The 16,491-nt window shown below is 39.7% G+C and overlaps 4 protein-coding genes across 5 annotated transcripts; 2 read left to right on the top strand and 2 right to left on the bottom strand.

Annotated features, from left to right (window-relative positions):
* Positions 1 to 207: 207 nt before the first annotated feature.
* Positions 208 to 3,582, bottom strand: LOC103455982 (uncharacterized). Of its 2 annotated transcripts, XM_070808029.1 has the most exons (5): positions 3,140 to 3,491; positions 1,722 to 2,628; positions 1,572 to 1,629; positions 1,365 to 1,442; positions 208 to 544 (listed from the first exon to the last, which is right to left on the bottom strand). In XM_070808029.1, exons 2-5 carry the CDS (start codon positions 2,031 to 2,033, stop codon positions 351 to 353), a joined length of 642 nt encoding a protein of 213 aa, XP_070664130.1. In that variant the 5' UTR covers positions 2,034 to 2,628; positions 3,140 to 3,491; the 3' UTR covers positions 208 to 350. The 2 variants fall into 2 exon arrangements, with proteins under 2 accessions (XP_070664130.1, XP_008393825.2); XM_008395603.4 differs by having other exon boundaries at positions 1,722 to 3,582.
* Positions 2,359 to 6,007, top strand: LOC103400562 (uncharacterized). The gene is made up of 7 exons (XM_029097936.1): positions 2,359 to 2,465; positions 2,579 to 2,588; positions 5,286 to 5,336; positions 5,426 to 5,500; positions 5,725 to 5,732; positions 5,790 to 5,880; positions 5,996 to 6,007. The coding sequence occupies exons 1-7, from the start codon at positions 2,359 to 2,361 to the stop codon at positions 6,005 to 6,007; spliced, it is 354 nt and encodes a 117-aa protein (XP_028953769.1).
* A 2,485-nt stretch (positions 6,008 to 8,492) lies between these two features.
* LOC103455972 (peroxidase 64) lies at positions 8,493 to 10,284 on the bottom strand. Its single transcript, XM_008395591.4, has 4 exons — positions 9,904 to 10,284; positions 9,620 to 9,808; positions 9,210 to 9,372; positions 8,493 to 9,118 (listed from the first exon to the last, which is right to left on the bottom strand). Exons 1-4 carry the CDS (start codon positions 10,111 to 10,113, stop codon positions 8,724 to 8,726), a joined length of 957 nt encoding a protein of 318 aa, XP_008393813.2. The 5' UTR covers positions 10,114 to 10,284; the 3' UTR covers positions 8,493 to 8,723.
* Positions 10,285 to 12,610: 2,326 nt separating this feature from the next.
* LOC103455964 (pre-rRNA-processing protein esf1) lies at positions 12,611 to 16,101 on the top strand. Its single transcript, XM_008395580.4, has 7 exons — positions 12,611 to 13,249; positions 13,355 to 13,429; positions 13,716 to 13,951; positions 14,046 to 14,208; positions 14,352 to 14,477; positions 14,740 to 15,473; positions 15,597 to 16,101. The coding sequence occupies exons 1-7, from the start codon at positions 12,743 to 12,745 to the stop codon at positions 15,865 to 15,867; spliced, it is 2,112 nt and encodes a 703-aa protein (XP_008393802.2). The 5' UTR covers positions 12,611 to 12,742; the 3' UTR covers positions 15,868 to 16,101.
* The last annotated feature ends 390 nt before the right edge of the window (positions 16,102 to 16,491 follow it).

Genomic DNA, 16,491 nt, shown 5'->3' with positions numbered 1-16,491 from the left:
AGTCAAAAGCACTCTGCTTGGCTTATTTTGTTACATTCTTAGGACTCGAAAAGCACTTGTTCATAACAAGGACAGATCCTGTAATTTCGAGCTAATCTAATTCAAAAAAACATCTACCTTAGCTACTGTCTTCTATCTTTGTACGGTAAGGTGTATAAAAATAAGCATACCCAATAAACAAGACAAATAACAATGATCCGCGATTCCTAAGAGCAAAAATTTCAATTCTCTATTGATTTTTCTTGGAAAACAAAAATAAAAGGTCATAGAATCCGGTCACAAGAAACTGGCATTGTAAACTAGAAAGGAGCTTGAGTTTGAAGTGATTACTTTACAGTTGAAATAGCAAATTATAACGGCAAAAGGATGACAGGGCAAGGAATGAACTCAGCAAGCAGGTTTGCATCGATATGCTTGGAGTGAATAGCTTCCATGCTTATAACAACTAAATCCAAATTCAGGTCATCAGCAACCTCGCCGATGATGGCTGTCGGCTTGTTCCCTTCCCCGAGTCGCTCTAACAGCTTGTATTCTTGGAACCCACCTATCAGTAATTATAACGGTTAAAAATAATGTTAGTGCCAAATATGTTGTTATGTGCATACAGAAAATTAGTAAGTAAGTAAATAAACAACCAAAATTGTCATACAAGTGTAACGATGTAACTATACATAACCTCACGCACACTATTCTATTAAGTAGTAAACTTGGTCAGCAAACCGATACAATATTCTTACAACACAATAATACATGTTGAAGCCATCTACAATGCCCACTTTCCCAGATCCTCATCTTCTACTTTCAAGCATTTTTGACAAAATAACCAAATTTAACCAAGATTTGATGCTTCAACCCTTTCCTAGTACTTGAACCCCCTTCAACCATCAAATTTTATCTTAATTTACTAACTTTTGGCCACTTTCGAAACAACTTCACATTCAGTATCACAATCCTCACCTCATCACTAAATATAGATTCTACGGTGAGCGACTCAAGTCATTTTAACGACTCTGGTACTCAAGGTCGAATAAAATGCGGTTTCAGTAATTCCAAAGAATTATCAACTAGAAAACCGTTGCCTTTTTTTTTCCGTAATGAAATATGACTCCTTTTCATTGTCATTCTGCCCTGTACATGTTTTGATTCCATCAGCAGCATAATCACATCAACTTGTGAAAAAAAATGCATCTTATTGCAATTCACCGATGGAAACTCAATCGACATAACGGAATCTACACAATCATATAGTATATATGTTTTTGTTCTCTACTAATCAATCATCCCCGAAAATTAAGATTCCCTTTCCTCACATACTCCTCATGTAAGTTAAACCTTCCCAATTCCACACAAGACAGTACACAAACCTTCGGAGAGATGCCAACGGATAGTCGAAAGCTGGGTTTCGTGTTCCGGCAACGACTCCTTCTGCTGATCATCGATCACTGCAAAACAACACAAAGTTCTATATTCCTACACTACATTTCTGAATCAATTCCAAAAGGGTCTGTACAGTAAAAAAAAATGCTCTATCTGTAACGCTTGGTTTCGTAAAATTTCATCAGTAAACATACCCACAACCGTAATGTCAGACCCATACTTCTTCGCCAAAGCAGCAACCGTAGCTATGGCCTGTAAAAATAAAAAATCAAACTTTTTACCTGGATCCTCACACAATGGCAGCCACGAAATTTATCCGGGTCAAAATTGAATGCGAAAATTACCTGTCTTGTGCCCTCGGAGAGATATGGGTTCCCGTCGGTGATGGGCAGCAGCAGATGCTTGAAGTTAGTGAAGGCGTCCGCAGCTGAACTCACCTGAGGCCCCTGCGGCTCCGCCTGCGCCGACGGCGGAGAAGTGTAATTACCCTTATGCCCCGGAATTCGGGGCCTTGAAAATAAGGAGAGGTTCCGAGGTTTGAGGGGAAGAGGAAGGGAGGAAAAGGAAGGAGAAGGAGGTGGTGGTTTCAGAATCGAAGTCTTTGGGTGCTTTGAGGCTTGGAGGCGAATGGATGTTGGGTAGTGAGCAAATGCCATGGGAGGGCTGGGCGAGCTCTGAGTTAGCGAGTTAGGCGAGTTCACTCAGTGGAGCAGAAAAGTGAGGAAGAAGAAGACGGAGAATGTTCTGGGGCTGATTGCTTCGAGAAAGCGCTATCGAAAATCGACTTGAAAAATTGGTTTTGGTTTTCGGTTTTTCGGATAAATTTAATTGGGCCTTTTTTGTTGGGCCTGTAGAGATTATTTAGTAGGCCCATATTTATGACTCGAGTCTCAATTTCTCCAACCCACTTCGTTCCCTCTGTTACGAGTTTCGTCGCGGCGGCGAGTTATGGAAGGAAATGACTCGGCCGAAACGGCCGATATGACGACGGTGTCGCGTCATCGTTTCGGGGACGACTCGGACGAGCCGGCCTTCTCCATCTCCATCATCGAGAACGTGAAGGAAGAGTACGGGTGCTTAGCTGAGCTGTCTCACTAATTAAACCATAATCCCAAACTTTCCAATGCCTACCACCATACGCAACTTCTCAGGTCAAATTACTTTCAAACTTTATGTGTGATTGTGTTGGTGCAACCTTCAGCCATGAGAACGTTAATTCTTCACCATACAACGTAGGACCAAGATAAGACCCTAGACAGGAACAAGACTCCATTGGTCATAAAAAGAAAGGAACAAGACTCCATTGCAAAAAAGAAAGGAACAAGACTCCAAACTCATCTTATATAGTTACTACATTCACAATCACTTATCCTTATATTTGATATTAACTAGAAATTACGCCCGCGTTGCTGCGCGAACCAACTGTTTCAAGCATTATCGGATGAATAAAACACATTTAAGTTGAATAAATTCAACACAATTTTGAACAAACAGAGGGATACATGAGTGAATGGGGTCGATAAGTTAAGCAATTTCGCTTTTATACATTCAAGTGAGTTGGCATGTAAACACATTGTATAATGAGTGGGAAGAAACTAAGGGCCTGTTTTGTATCTAACTTGAGAACGAAACTCAAAATTTTAATTTTTTCTAAAAACACATGTTTTGATTTAAAAGTTTTAAATTCAAAACCTTGTTTGGTATGCAATTTCTCAAAACTAATCCAAGCAGAAAAAGTCAAAAGCCCAGCCCAAGCAATTACCCGACCACCGCATCCCTCCTATCCTCAGTGGCGAAAGACCAATTCCCCGACCACCGCATCCCTCACTTCCCTAGCTCCTTTGGCTATTTACCAACTTCTTACTCCAAACTCGAGTTGACAGAGGCTAATCATGTTGGCGGTCTCAAACCTAAGATCCAACAACCATAGGGAAGATGTGATGGCTATGGTGATGGCTATGGTGGATGCAAGTGAGAAGAGATAAGATTGAAAAGGCAACAAAGAAGAGAGGATTGAAGAGGCGGGAGAGATCAATTTGTCTTGGCCGGAGGGAGAATGATAGAGGTGGTGGCTATGGTGGATATAAGCGAGAAGGGATTGGAAAGGCAATAGAGAAAAGAGGATTGAAGAGGCAAGAGGGAAATGAGTACATCAAATGGGAGAGAGAGGAGCTAGGGAGAGGGAGAGGGAGAGAGAGAGAGAGACAGGAGTGATAATCCATAAAATAAAAAGTCTAAAATCACACTTTTTGTGTTTTCAACCAATAGCACTTGTTTTCAGATATTTTTGAGTTATGGTTTTGAGAATTGTATTCAAATCCACTACCAAACAAAGATTTTAAATTTGTGACTCAAAACTTGTTTTTGAGTAAAACACATTGGATCCAAATCAAATACCAAACATGCCCTAAACGTCTTTGATTAAAGAGAGATGGTTTCCAAAAAAGTTTTGTTTCCTTAAGAAACAGAAGATACAAATAGTTCACACATAGAATATGTGTCCTACAGTGTAGGCAACCATTTCAATAGGTAATTAAAAACATAAAGTGTTGAGGACTTGTTCAAGTAGCTAATTTTGTAATCACAACTGTTCAAAGGCAAAAATAAGCAAAAGGTCTGTTTCCATACAAAACTGAAGAAACAGAAGCAAGTTGCAGTTTACACATATTTTCCCCTACAATTAAGATGGTAAAATATATGCCTTGCAGCCTACATACCTCACTTAGCAGTTAGCAAAACACAGAAAAAATGATGTTTGCGCATGTAAGTCATCAAGCACAGATGTTCTAATAAAAAAATATGTAGCATGGTGTGCAACATTCGATCACGGAGAGCGTGGCTGTTCACTTTTTCTAAGACCGGACATCTTCGACTCTATAGCAAAAAACATAAATCATAATGTAACAAAGGCAGCCATTACATCTACATCCTCCCACACTTATCTCAGACACTCCATATCTCTCTTTGCAATTCCATATCTCTCTACAAATCGCACAAACAAAACCCCAAACCTAATCCTTGAAATCCCACCCAAACCTAATCCCTGAAACCCTTTCTCTCGGACACCCCATACCACAGAAAATGCATCTGAACTTTAGTTTATAAATTCGCAGGCCGCATTCTCTCTTCCTACCTTTTAACAATTCACTAGTAAGATTCTCTCACTAAAAACTTATATAGCAAATCCAATGACGAATGATGTGAAACTGAAGCTGTAATGAAAGCTTATATTAAGAAATAATGAAAAGCCGTATTTCTACAATTTGAAACCAAAAGTTAAATGAATGTCCCTGTAACTAAGGTTATTGAACATGATTAACTATCCGTCTCAGGTCAAATGACTACTTTGCATTATCCCAACCATGAGTATGAGAACTCGTCGTTGATCGCGTTCAGCAGACTCATTCTCTATTAAGCACCTACATGCGTGTCTTGGTGTCAGTCACACCAATGGCTTGAGACCAGTCACTCTCCCTAAGAGAATACATTGGTTAAAAAGTATTACGCTCGAAAGAGTGTGAAATTGATGAAAAACTGGATCAAATAGTTGAATGGGTAGTGGAAATTTTCGGGTTTTAATGAGTTTAACGTCCCATTTTTGTGAAAAAATGGGCACTTGAAAAACTTTTTGGTGCATAGTGTTTCCATTTGTGCTTAAAACTCCTGTAATAATTTATGTTTACCGTTAATTTTTTACTTCCAAAGTATGATTATTGGTATGAACTGCCTGTATTGATCTCGATTGAACCTTCAAATTGATAAAGAATCTTCGTTTTCTGTACTAATTTAGTTAATTAGACCCGACTTTGTTATTTGCTCTCCAAGAAATGTCTCGGTTTTTAACGGTTATAGTTAGCGTTTAACGACTATAGTTAGCGGTTAACGGCATTGTTGTTTTGAATCTGCAGGTGCTGAACAACATGAGAAGAATGCTTGACCTTAATAAACTCAAGTGCAATGTAATTGCCATCAACAGGCTAATCGCCGATTCTTATTTGCACACAACTTAATTAGATGATGTTAATTTTATCTCACTTGTATTTTTCAGGTAATGGGATTGACATGGGGAGCTTGGGATGCATCCACATTCAGTTTACACCCGAAATTTATTCTTGGCGCTGATGTATTGTATGATGCTAGTGGTAGGATTTTTATCGACTTTGATTTTTGTGTTTTGCGATCTTCTTTTTTTCCACGTCCTCTCTGTCACTGAACTTAAGCCAAAACTGGATTTTATTCTCCTTGGTAAGCCTTCGATGACCTCTTTGCCACTGTGACATTTCTGCTCCAAAGTGTGTGCTTCTAATGCTGTTCTAATTTTAAAACATGTGCGCTTGTAATATGCAGATAACGCTGTAAATGATCCTCTTTCACTTTTATTACTCTTTGAAAGCACATCTTGTAATATGCAGTGGGCATCGTCTTATTGAATTCTTGACGGTCAAATGGGGATTGAAGTGCGCGAAGCTTCTTGATGTCTTTTCGTTTATGCCATCCTCCAAGGTATCCGGGCTAAGTGGCAACATTTAACTGGCAGAGATCATTCTGGATAGTGAATGGGCTGATACAACGAATTGCATTAGCATTTTAGGAGTTTGTGGTAATTCTGCAACTCTAGCTTGCATTGTAAGTTGAGTAATCCACTTTGTTGATGCACAAAATCAGGAAGGACTTTGGTACAACAGAAAGTGTTAAGTTTGTGACATTCGCTAGATTGCTCTGGTCACTAGTGTGGATAAGTATATAAATTGATAGAGACAGGGAAGCAAATACAAGATGTACATGGTTTACCCAGATTGGTTACGTCCACGGAGTAGCGGGGTTCTCATTAATTGTGAAAGGTTTACACAAATACATAGGTTCAAGCTCTCATTTAGTGAGTTCCAGTGAATGATTTAGTACAAATGACATTAGGAAATATTGTGAGAGAATGATCTCCTTTTATAGAAGAGAGTCTTTAGCTTTGTTTTGACTTTGACACATGTCGTGTTGTGATTGGCCTTTTATGTTGACACGTGTCGTGTTATGATTGGCCTTTGATGTCGACACATGTCGTGCTGTGATTGGTCTCCTGGTTGGAGGGAAATTCTTGTAGATCCTTGACGGTATAACGTTGATCGGTGCTCAGTAGTTTCTGGATTGGTCAAGTATGGTACAAACAGTGCTCCCCTAAGTTCACGAGTGAGGGAAGGTCCTCGGTTGAGGACTTGCAAGATCCAAGCCATTGAGCAATCACGAAACTTCTAAGTACCGAAATGTGGTATCGTTTTCACCTGCCTTATCTGTCTTATAGGTAGATGTGGCATCTTCTCTGGAAGTACTTTTCCTCCATCCAGGGGTGGTATCTTTAACCGATGGAGATGCACAAGGTAACGTATCAATTTCACTTGAAGCTTACTTGTAGTTTCGGGCTTGGTCAAGCGCAATACAAACCCTATAGTAGGAGTCCCCCAAGTATCCGAGCGAGGAGATCTGCCAAAAGAGGTGACAGACAAAGTAAGCAATTAGAGTTCCAAGCAGTCAGTCTCAGATCGAAGGTTTGATCTCGTGTTCCGACTGATTGTTCTCATTCTCCTTGTTCTATAAACATCAACAAGGATAAAGAAAAGGACATGGAGAATAGATGATATGAGATACTTTTGCTTTTGAAGAAGTAACTTTCCACAGGCTTATTCTTGAACTGGGCTAGAGGGTTTTCTGGTTTCCTCCAGAGTATAAGGTCGACTCAAGAATTTGAGGGTCAAAACAAGTCTATCAAATCAAGAGTTCGTTCGACCTTGATGATATGAGATACTTTTGTTGTTGACAAAGTAGTGGATGTGGTATGGCGAGGCTTTGCGTCGAGTGCATACTTGCAATGAAGAACGCCAAAAGATGAGCCGTCTCGCAACGAGCACCGCCTCCAGCCGAGCAACCGCCTCGCTGCGAGCATTGCCTCTAGCCGAGCAGCCTCGCAATGTGTGCTACCTCTAGCTGAGTATTGCTTCATGTTAAGCATCGTCTCATGTCGAGTACTAGTTCTTGACGACATCTAGTCACTTTAACCCGCACATGGAATGTGTTGATGCACAAAATTAGTGGGGACTTTGGTACAACAGAAAATGTTAAGTTTGTGACCTTCGTTAGATTGCTCTGGTCACTAGTATGGATAAGTATGTAAATGGATAGAGACAAGGAAGCAAACACAAGATGTATGTGGTTCATCCAGATTAGCTACGTTCACGGAGTAGAGGAGTTCTCATTAATTGTGAAGGGTTTACACAAGTACATTGGTTCAAGCTCTCATTTTGTGAGTATTAGTGAATGATTTAGTACAAATGACATTAGGAAATATTGTGGGAGAATGATCTCCTTTTATAGAGGAGAGTTTCTAGCTTTGTTTTGACATTGACAAGTGTCGTGTTGTGATTGGCTTTTGATGTTGACACGTGTCGCGCTATGATTGGCTTCTGATGTCGACACGTGTTGCGTTGTGATTGGCCTTCTAGTTGGAGGGAAACTCTTCTGGGTCCTTGATGGTATAACGTTGACCGATGCTCAGTAGTTTCGGGATTGATCAAGTATAGTACAAACAGATTGGATTTGAAGTCTCCAGCTAAAAGACACTCTTAACTAAAGACTTGGGGGACTCCTGTTATACCATATATTGGGCCTCAGTATTTGGGCTTCATTACTTAGCCCATGATTCATGTAAGAGGGGAGGAAGCCCTTATTCTATAAAAGGGCTCCCTCACACTCACTTAAGAAGAAAGGGAAACAAACAGAGGGGAAACGGGAGAGCAAACAGAATAGCAAAGAGAGCAAACACTGCCTCTATAGCCTCCATGTATATTCAACATTCATTTACATAGTGAAACGGAATCAACACCAGTGTGGACGTAGCCTCAACTTGAGGTGAACCACGATATATCTTTGTATTCTTGTGCGTTTGTGTGATTCATAGTCGGATTTACGTTGGTCTAAGATCGACCCAATTTTGTGCATCAACACACTTGACCTATACGAGCATACTGTAATGAGCATCGTCTGTTCATATTCGTTCTGAAAAGGGTTGATATACACCGGTTTCATGCATTGTTGGGAGTTTACCTTAAGTTTCATACAAGAAAACGTCGTTGCCCTTCAACTGAATACTTCATATTTATAGTAGGATTTTTGTTACAATTTATTGCAGGATTTTGTTGTAACAAGATCCTTTCAAACATTATGAAACACAGCACACACAAACAATTTCTATCTCAAATCTCTCAAAACACGAAAGGAAATGATAGAGAACCACCTATTTAATTGATTTCCAGGTTCTCATGTTTTTAGAATCAACTGAAACTAAGCTTGCCGGCTCTCGATTAATTTACTACCCTGCAGTCCTTCCTGATCTCTTGCCCACCATTAATGCTGCTCATCTTTATCATAGAATTCACGAAAGCGTCTAAGAACGCTTGTTTTGAGGAGGCAAACTTAGTAACCAAACCTTTAGTCTTCGGAAAACTGAGCAGAGCTTGATCCGAAGAAAACAAGCTCTTCCCTTGGAGGATCAACTTGAAGTATGTATTATCAAAGGTGGTTGTAGAAGGATCCATGGTGGCACCGGCATTCTTCGGCCTGTTCTTGATGGGACACGTATTCTTCAAATTTGCAGCAAAGGACGGGTTCAGTGTTGGATCAAAGTCGTGTGTGGCGTTGAAGTTGTGGATTCTGTTTTGGAACGATGAGCAGTGGGAGAACCCTAGAGTGTGCCCTCCTGCAGATGCATCGGAAGTTAGTCTCTTTCGTTTCTTCTTCGATAAATTACAGATACGAAATAACAATTGAAATTTTGAGGATTGTTTTACCTGAAAGAGCCACCAGGTCGTTCAAGGACAGACCTCTCTGCGAGAAGCTCTGCTGCAGTTGAGATATGTTGAAGGTTGGAGCCGGCAGCTGCACGGTCTCGCTAGCCTTCGATGTTCTTCCATCCTTTCGTCCTTTCGGCACAGCCCAGTTCGGACCTCCGGACTGTAACATTGATAACACATTCAGTAAGTGGTATAAAATTTTACACCTCTATTGTTTTACTTTCGGGAAATATGAATAAACAGAAACCGGTTTTAAACTTCCAATAAAAAATATAACTGGAGGAGCACTAAACCGTGGTTTATATATGGCTAGTGTGTACGGTAGTTCTATTTTTATTAAACGCTTGCAACCGGTTCTGTTTGTGCATATTACGCAACAGAATCTCCCCTGGTTTCGAAAAGCTTACTTGCACAACAGCATCCCTTGCTGCCAAAGCCAAGATATCAGCACATGAAACGACACCAGGGCAAGAAGCCTCCACTTGTTTCTTTGCATTGTCAATGACATAAAACGCATGCAGAGAAATATTTGGTGGCCCATCTTTCTCAGCTTTGTTGCCTCCCTTGGAGTTCAACAGCACAGATGCATCACAGCCCTGTAAACAAAACAAACACCTTGAGTTAAACTTAATCAACCAACCAATGTGTTTCAACTGTCGAAAACTAGTTGTACCGAAAAATATGTATGTACCCTAATGAAGCAGTCGTGGAAGTGCATCCGGAGTAGAGCAGCGGGGACAGTTCTGTCGTTGGATGTCGCCTGCTTGACGGCATTAGAAACGATTTGATCGACATTGGGACAGCTCTTATCGTAGTAATTCGAGCTCAACGCGTTAGTCACTGCAGAAAATACCGAAAGGATGATGAAGATTGAGCTCAAGAATGCTAGATTGAAAGCCATTTTTAGAGGTTTAGAACTCTCTTGCTTAACTCTCTTAACTTTGTGGGAAATGAAAATGGATTAGTGTTTTATTTATAGAGAGGGAGAGGGAGAGAGACGTAGCGGGGGGGGGGGGGGGGGGGCCGGAGGGAGAGAGAGGCAGAGGCTGTTACTAATATGATGGTGGCCCTAAGGAATGAATTAGTTAAGATGGATGTTGAGAAGTAATTATGAAGGCAAAGGCACCTTACTACAAGACAATTGCCATCACATCGTTCTTTTGTAATTCACATCCTCTCCGGATCTCGTAGTTCAAAGTTGACGGATAGAGTAACTCGGACCGTTTAAAAGAGAAAGAAAGAGATCAAGACCTTTAGTTTGTATGAGATTGACCAATGAATGACCGTTCAAGAGAGAAAGAAAGAGATTAAGACCTTTAGTTTGTATGAGATTGACCAATGAATGGGCTAATGGGGGCCATAGGATATCAATTTTTTTTTCTTTTGCACCTTTAAACCTCGGTTTAAATGTTCGAGAACATCCCACGTTCAAATCTCAGTGTCCCACTGATCAAGGAATACCGTAAAACATGATTTGTTTGTTTTTACTAATTAAATTTCCATCATGCTATAAAGTGAACTCAATAATTTTTATTGATTGTCAAGGTGTTAATGATCAAACATGGCACATGATTATTTACTTTTAATTCAAGGAGTTAATTATGATGTTTTAATACATAAAAAACACAAAACCAAAAGATTCTCAAGACCAAATTTGAAGGAGAAGATTCTGCAAACCAACAATTGTTCCAATCCAACAATTACAACGAATATTCTCCAATTTAATAACCAAATAAAACCCTTCTGCATGGTATGGTAGGTACTCCTAATTTTATTTTAATTTTTTTCTTTTAAAAAGGAGATTAGCTAGTGGCTTTGCTATATCAGTTTACTTTTTTTGGGATTGAGAGACTTACATAAGCATTTTAGCCTCCTTAGACACCATCATGTGATTCACCAATGCCAGAAATTAAATCCAAAATGTGCCGTATAAAATATGAGCATGAAATTCGTCCTTAACCACTGAGCGATCCCGTGGTGGTTCTAATTTTATTTATTTCATTTCTTTTAAAGCTTATGCATGCATCATCATGCTCCATCAACACAGTTCTTCCCTGCTCCTCAACTCATTAGTTTTCATTTCCACCTCATATCTTCGTTCTATCACGTATTTTGAGTTTTTAGGTCGATTCAGAATCATCTAGTACGTACTTTGGGCTCGTTTTTAGTTTTAAGAAAACCCGCGTTACGCGAAACAAACCAAAATCCAATCATTGTGTTGATTTAACAGAAAAAAAAAGGATGTGTGAATTATGAAGTGGTTAGGGTTGAGACATCAAAAGTTGTTAATTCTGAGGGAGTCAATTAGCTTGAAATCAACGTCTACAGCTTTATTACTTATGTTTGAGACATAATTAACTAACTTTAGTCCATCCCAACAACCTTGTCTCTCAATTCTTTTTAATTATTCTGAAATAATTCGCTGAAGTATTGGATCGCTTACCTAACCTAATTTTAGCAAATGGGAAATTTAAAAAATAATGGATAAATAATTTCCCAGATATGCTATTAGCCTTGATTGCATTGGATTGGATTTGACTGGATTATAAATTTGGTACTTGGAATGGTCAATTTGAAATCCCAACAACTTCAGCCAAACGAGATGGGATTATAATATCATTCAAATTAGTTATATTTATGAAGTTTCGGTGATGGCGGTATCGTAAATAAGTTGAAGTTGGTGGCACCGGCAATTTTATATTTTATTTTTATAAATTTATTGTTATTAAGGAGAAGAGTGGAAGGGTTTAAAATTATTACAATAATTTAGAAAATGTGAAGTTTCGAGCCCATATGCATAGTTGGCAGGTGGCACCAGCAACTGTTTCTTTATAAAGTAGGAAACTATTTCTTTATAGATTTTCGGTTATGAAGAAATAGTCGTAGGTTCTATCAAACTTCAACTTATTTATATTATTGTCATTGACTCTATAAACAAAACACACACATCGCTTCAAAAGCCCTTAATACGTTCTACTAGAATTAAATGCAATGATTGTAAATACGTATGTGGTATCTATCTTGTGGATGATCAAAATTTTCCGACCAATTTGCCAAGCACGTTTTATTGCTTAACGACTTTTGACATCCGTCTAGATAATAACGATATAGGTTAACCTGTACAACACGTACATATCACACTCTAACTTGCCTCAATTTGAAATTTTTAAAACTCAACCCCGTCACGTGACATAAACAACTCTGGACGTGCGATGATACGGCCTAGCTTCTCAAATTTGGGTTGAGATAGACTAAAAGCCCAAATTATTGAAGAGGACCATCGTACAACTTGGACTTTAAGTTGAATTTCAAGTTGGGCTTTCAATTTCCAGTGGGCCTCATCATAGTCCACCACAATTCTACTGAATATTCCTTTTATCTTACATTTTTTTTTTTTTGTTTAACTTAAACCCTAGGAGGAGGAGGAACTTTAAAGCTTAAGCCCCGAATCAGACCGCCACTGACATCCCATACCCGCCGTGACCCGCGCCACCTTCAACCGCCAAGCAACAACCGCCTACGCCGCCACCATGGGGAAGAACAAGAAAAACAAGATAAAGAACAAGCTCAAAGAATCCAAGGGCGACGATGAGAACATCATCGCCGATCCTCGGTTTTCGTCCGTGCACTGGGACCCAAGGTTCCAGAACGTTCCCAAGCACAAGGCGAAGGTCGAGATCGACTCGCGGTTCGACCGGATGTTCACGGACAAGCGATTCAGCTCGTCGTCGGCGCCGCTGGACAAGCGAGGCAAGCCGAAGAAGCTCGAGGAGGGCAACTCACTGCGGCAGTACTACAGGATGGAGGAGGAGGACGACGGAGATAAGGCCAAGTCCAAAGCGGAAGACGAAGATAAGACCAAATCGAAAGAGGAAAAGGAAAAGGAAGAGGAGGAGGAAGAGAGTGAGGAGGTGGAGGAATCGGAAGATGACGTGGCCAGTGGTGGCTCGGAGACGGCGACGGATACAGATACCGACACCGATGACGGATATGAAGATGAGGAGGTTGTTTTGGAGGACGGCGCGCCTGGAATTGAGGTAATTTTTATTAATTGCTTTTGTGAGTATAATATAAGCTTAATTAATCGTAATTTGGAAGAAAATGTTGCTACATTTTGGTTAATTGATTAAATTTACGAGCAGGCGGAAGATATACCGGAAATTGAGAAGGAGACTCACAGACTTGCAATTGTTAATCTGGATTGGAGGCATGTGAAGGTATGCCTTTTCAAGCTCATGATTGAATTCATTCTACACTTAATTTAGTGACACATTGTAAAAGCAAATATTTTTTTATCTTTGTACCATTGGGTCCGGAGATCGTGTGATTTCTCTTTGAAATTTGAGCAGTAAGTTTATTCTCGTAAAATAGTGTAATTTTTGGACTGCATACTTTGTATTAGATGTTCGAGAGAGCATTTGGAGTTTCGGACTGTTAATTTGTCTATAAGCTCCTTTTGTAGGGATTTATCAGTAACTGAGAGTTCCATTGTGTTTCGTGTAGGCTGTTGACTTGTATGCAGTGTTGAGGTCATTTCTTCCGAAAGGTGGAGAAATGAAGTCTGTAACTGTCTATCCGTCTGAGTTTGGACTCCAGCGTATGAAAGAGGAAGAACTTCATGGTCCTGTTGGCTTATTTGATGACGAAAATGAGAAAAGTGATGAAGATGATGACACCGACGATGAGGATGAGGAGCTTATTGCGCAGAAAATGCGGGCTTATGAGAAAAGCAGGCTAAGGTGGTTAATTGTTGTTATTTTGTGATAATGATTTTATCTTTTGTCTCTAAAGTATATTTTCATTTATCGATTGTGGATATAACTTTATTTCCAGGTATTATTTTGCTGTTGTTGAATGTGACTCAATTGCCACAGCGGATTACCTGTACAAAAATTGTGATGGAGTTGAGTTTGAAAGATCATCGAATAAACTTGATTTAAGGTTCATCCCTGACTCGATGGAGTTTAAACACCCACCCCGTGATGTTGCAACAGAGGTATATGTTTCAACCAGTCACTTATAAGTTTTAGAGAGCAAATCGTGTATTTTTATGCTTCTTTTATGGAATGTGAAACAAAAAGGAAATAAAATGAATTTTCTCGTAAATGGAGGAGTGATTGTGAAGTCTTTGGCTTTCAGGTACCTGCAAGCTACGGGGGTTTGGATTTCCAGACTCAAGCTCTGCAACATAGTAAAATTGATATTTCTTGGGATGAGGATGAGCCTGGACGCAAGACCTTGAAACGGAAATTCACTGATGATCAGGTAGGGGAATTTTATATAAGTGAACATTACTTGCATTTTATTTGTTAATAATAGAGTTCATATCTAGCACCATGCATTCATATCTTTCATGATTGAGGATTGAATGGGCATTCTGTCACCCTGATCTGAATAAACAATAGAAATCACGAGGTAGATGGAAAGGGCAACTCAAAACTATCAGCTATAAACTTATGTTAAAAACAAACACAACTTCTTCTTGTACAGCTTGCTTCTAGCTAATCTGACGTTGGTTTACTTGTAGCTTTCTGAATTGGAACTGAAGGAGTATTTGGCTTCTGATGAGAGTGAAAGTGATGAGGAGGAGAATGATGATGCTGCAGAGGACAAGACTGATAAAAAGAGTAAAAAACGAGATATGTACCGTGCTTTACTCCTGTCTGGAGATGGAGATGGAGAAGGAGGAGAAGGAGATGAAGATGCATCAGAAGGAGACGGTGAAGACAACGACCAGGATATGGAGATCACTTTTAATACTGGCTTAGAGGATATAAGCAAGCGCATCCTAGAAAAGAAAGATAAGGGATCAGAAACAGTTTGGGAGTCCTATCTCAGAAAAAGAAGTGAGAAAAGGAAGAATAGGAAAAATAAATCGAAGGACTCATCAGAGGATGAGAGTAGTGACAGTGATCATGAGGCAGCAGATGGACCAGATGATTTCTTTATGGAAGAGCCTTCAGTCGAAAAAACTAAAAAAGGATCTCAAGGTAAAAGTAAAAAGGATAAAAAGCAACAGCAAGATGATAAGGAAGCTGAAGCAAGCAGAAATGAGCTCGAGCTATTACTTGCTGATGACAACGGAGCAGATGCAGGGCCTAAGGGCTACAATTTGAAACGTAAAAAGACCAAGGGAAAGAAGGGTAAAGAGGCTCTAGAAGAGGAGAAAATACCAACCGCTGATTTCGAAGATCCACGGTTTTCGGCACTCTTCACCTCATCTCGCTTTGCTCTGGATCCGACAGATCCGCAGTTCAAAAGGTATCTCCCTCTAGTTTTTACTTGTTATCAGAAGGTGCTTCGAATATATGCCCTAATATGTGCCACTTAATTAATCGGCCGCAACTGTTTTAGTTATATGTATTTGTGGTTTGGTGTTTGCAGGAGTGCCGCTTATGCTCGGCAGGTAGCACTGAGACAGTCAAAGGCAGACCGAGAAGTGCCAGAAAAGGAAGTGAAATCTGATGTTTCACCGTCAAAGATGGAGAAATCATCGTTAATAAAATCGATCAAGATGAAAGCCCAGCCCTTACAAGGTAAGATGCCAAACAAAGAAGAAAATTTGCAGTCCAAAGGGAAGAAGGAAAAGAAAGATAAGCAGGAGGACCCAAGCTTGGCTCATCCGGCGAAGAAACAGAAAAGGACCAAAGGTTAAGAAAAATGAAAGCATTGCTAAATTAAGATAAGTCCGTTCGACGTCTTCGTCAACTCCCTGATAGTTAAGCTGCAGTTGGTTATATTGTTGTCGATTCTTTTTTTTGGGTCGGAAAATTGTTATTTGGAAAGTAAAAATGAGAAAATGTTCGAGTTTTATTTTTGGCGTAACCCTTATTTTTGTCATCGGGTGCTAATCAGTTAGTAATTTAATACGATGTGAACCACTTTTTGATCTTGTTTTACAATATTTCATGATTTGAACTGATTGTTTTTCGTATTACCGAAACTTGAAAGAGAATGTTTACAAAAAATCGCTCAATCGGAATGCTTTTCGTTATGACTTTACTTGAGATGAATTTTTAAAATTGATAATTGTGAAGTGAATCAAAATGAGTGGTTAGCACGATTTTAAGTAACAAGTTAGCACTTGAGATCTCCGGAAAATGATTGGTACAAAGAAATGAGTTCAGATCAACTCCGGATCTTGCAGTTTGGAGTTGGCGGACCAAGTAATCTGATTCTAAACTGTTCAAGAAAGGGCGAGAGATCTGAACCCTCGGTTTCTATGAGGGAACCAGCGGGGTAAAATAACGAAGGGCGTGGATTTAAAATGAGTGATCCA

Source organism: Malus domestica, chromosome 02 (assembly GCF_042453785.1).
Source record: "Malus domestica chromosome 02, GDT2T_hap1".
NCBI lineage: Eukaryota > Viridiplantae > Streptophyta > Magnoliopsida > Rosales > Rosaceae > Malus > Malus domestica.
Note: the sequence above shows the minus strand (reverse complement) of the source record. Positions and strands in the feature narration are given on the sequence as shown.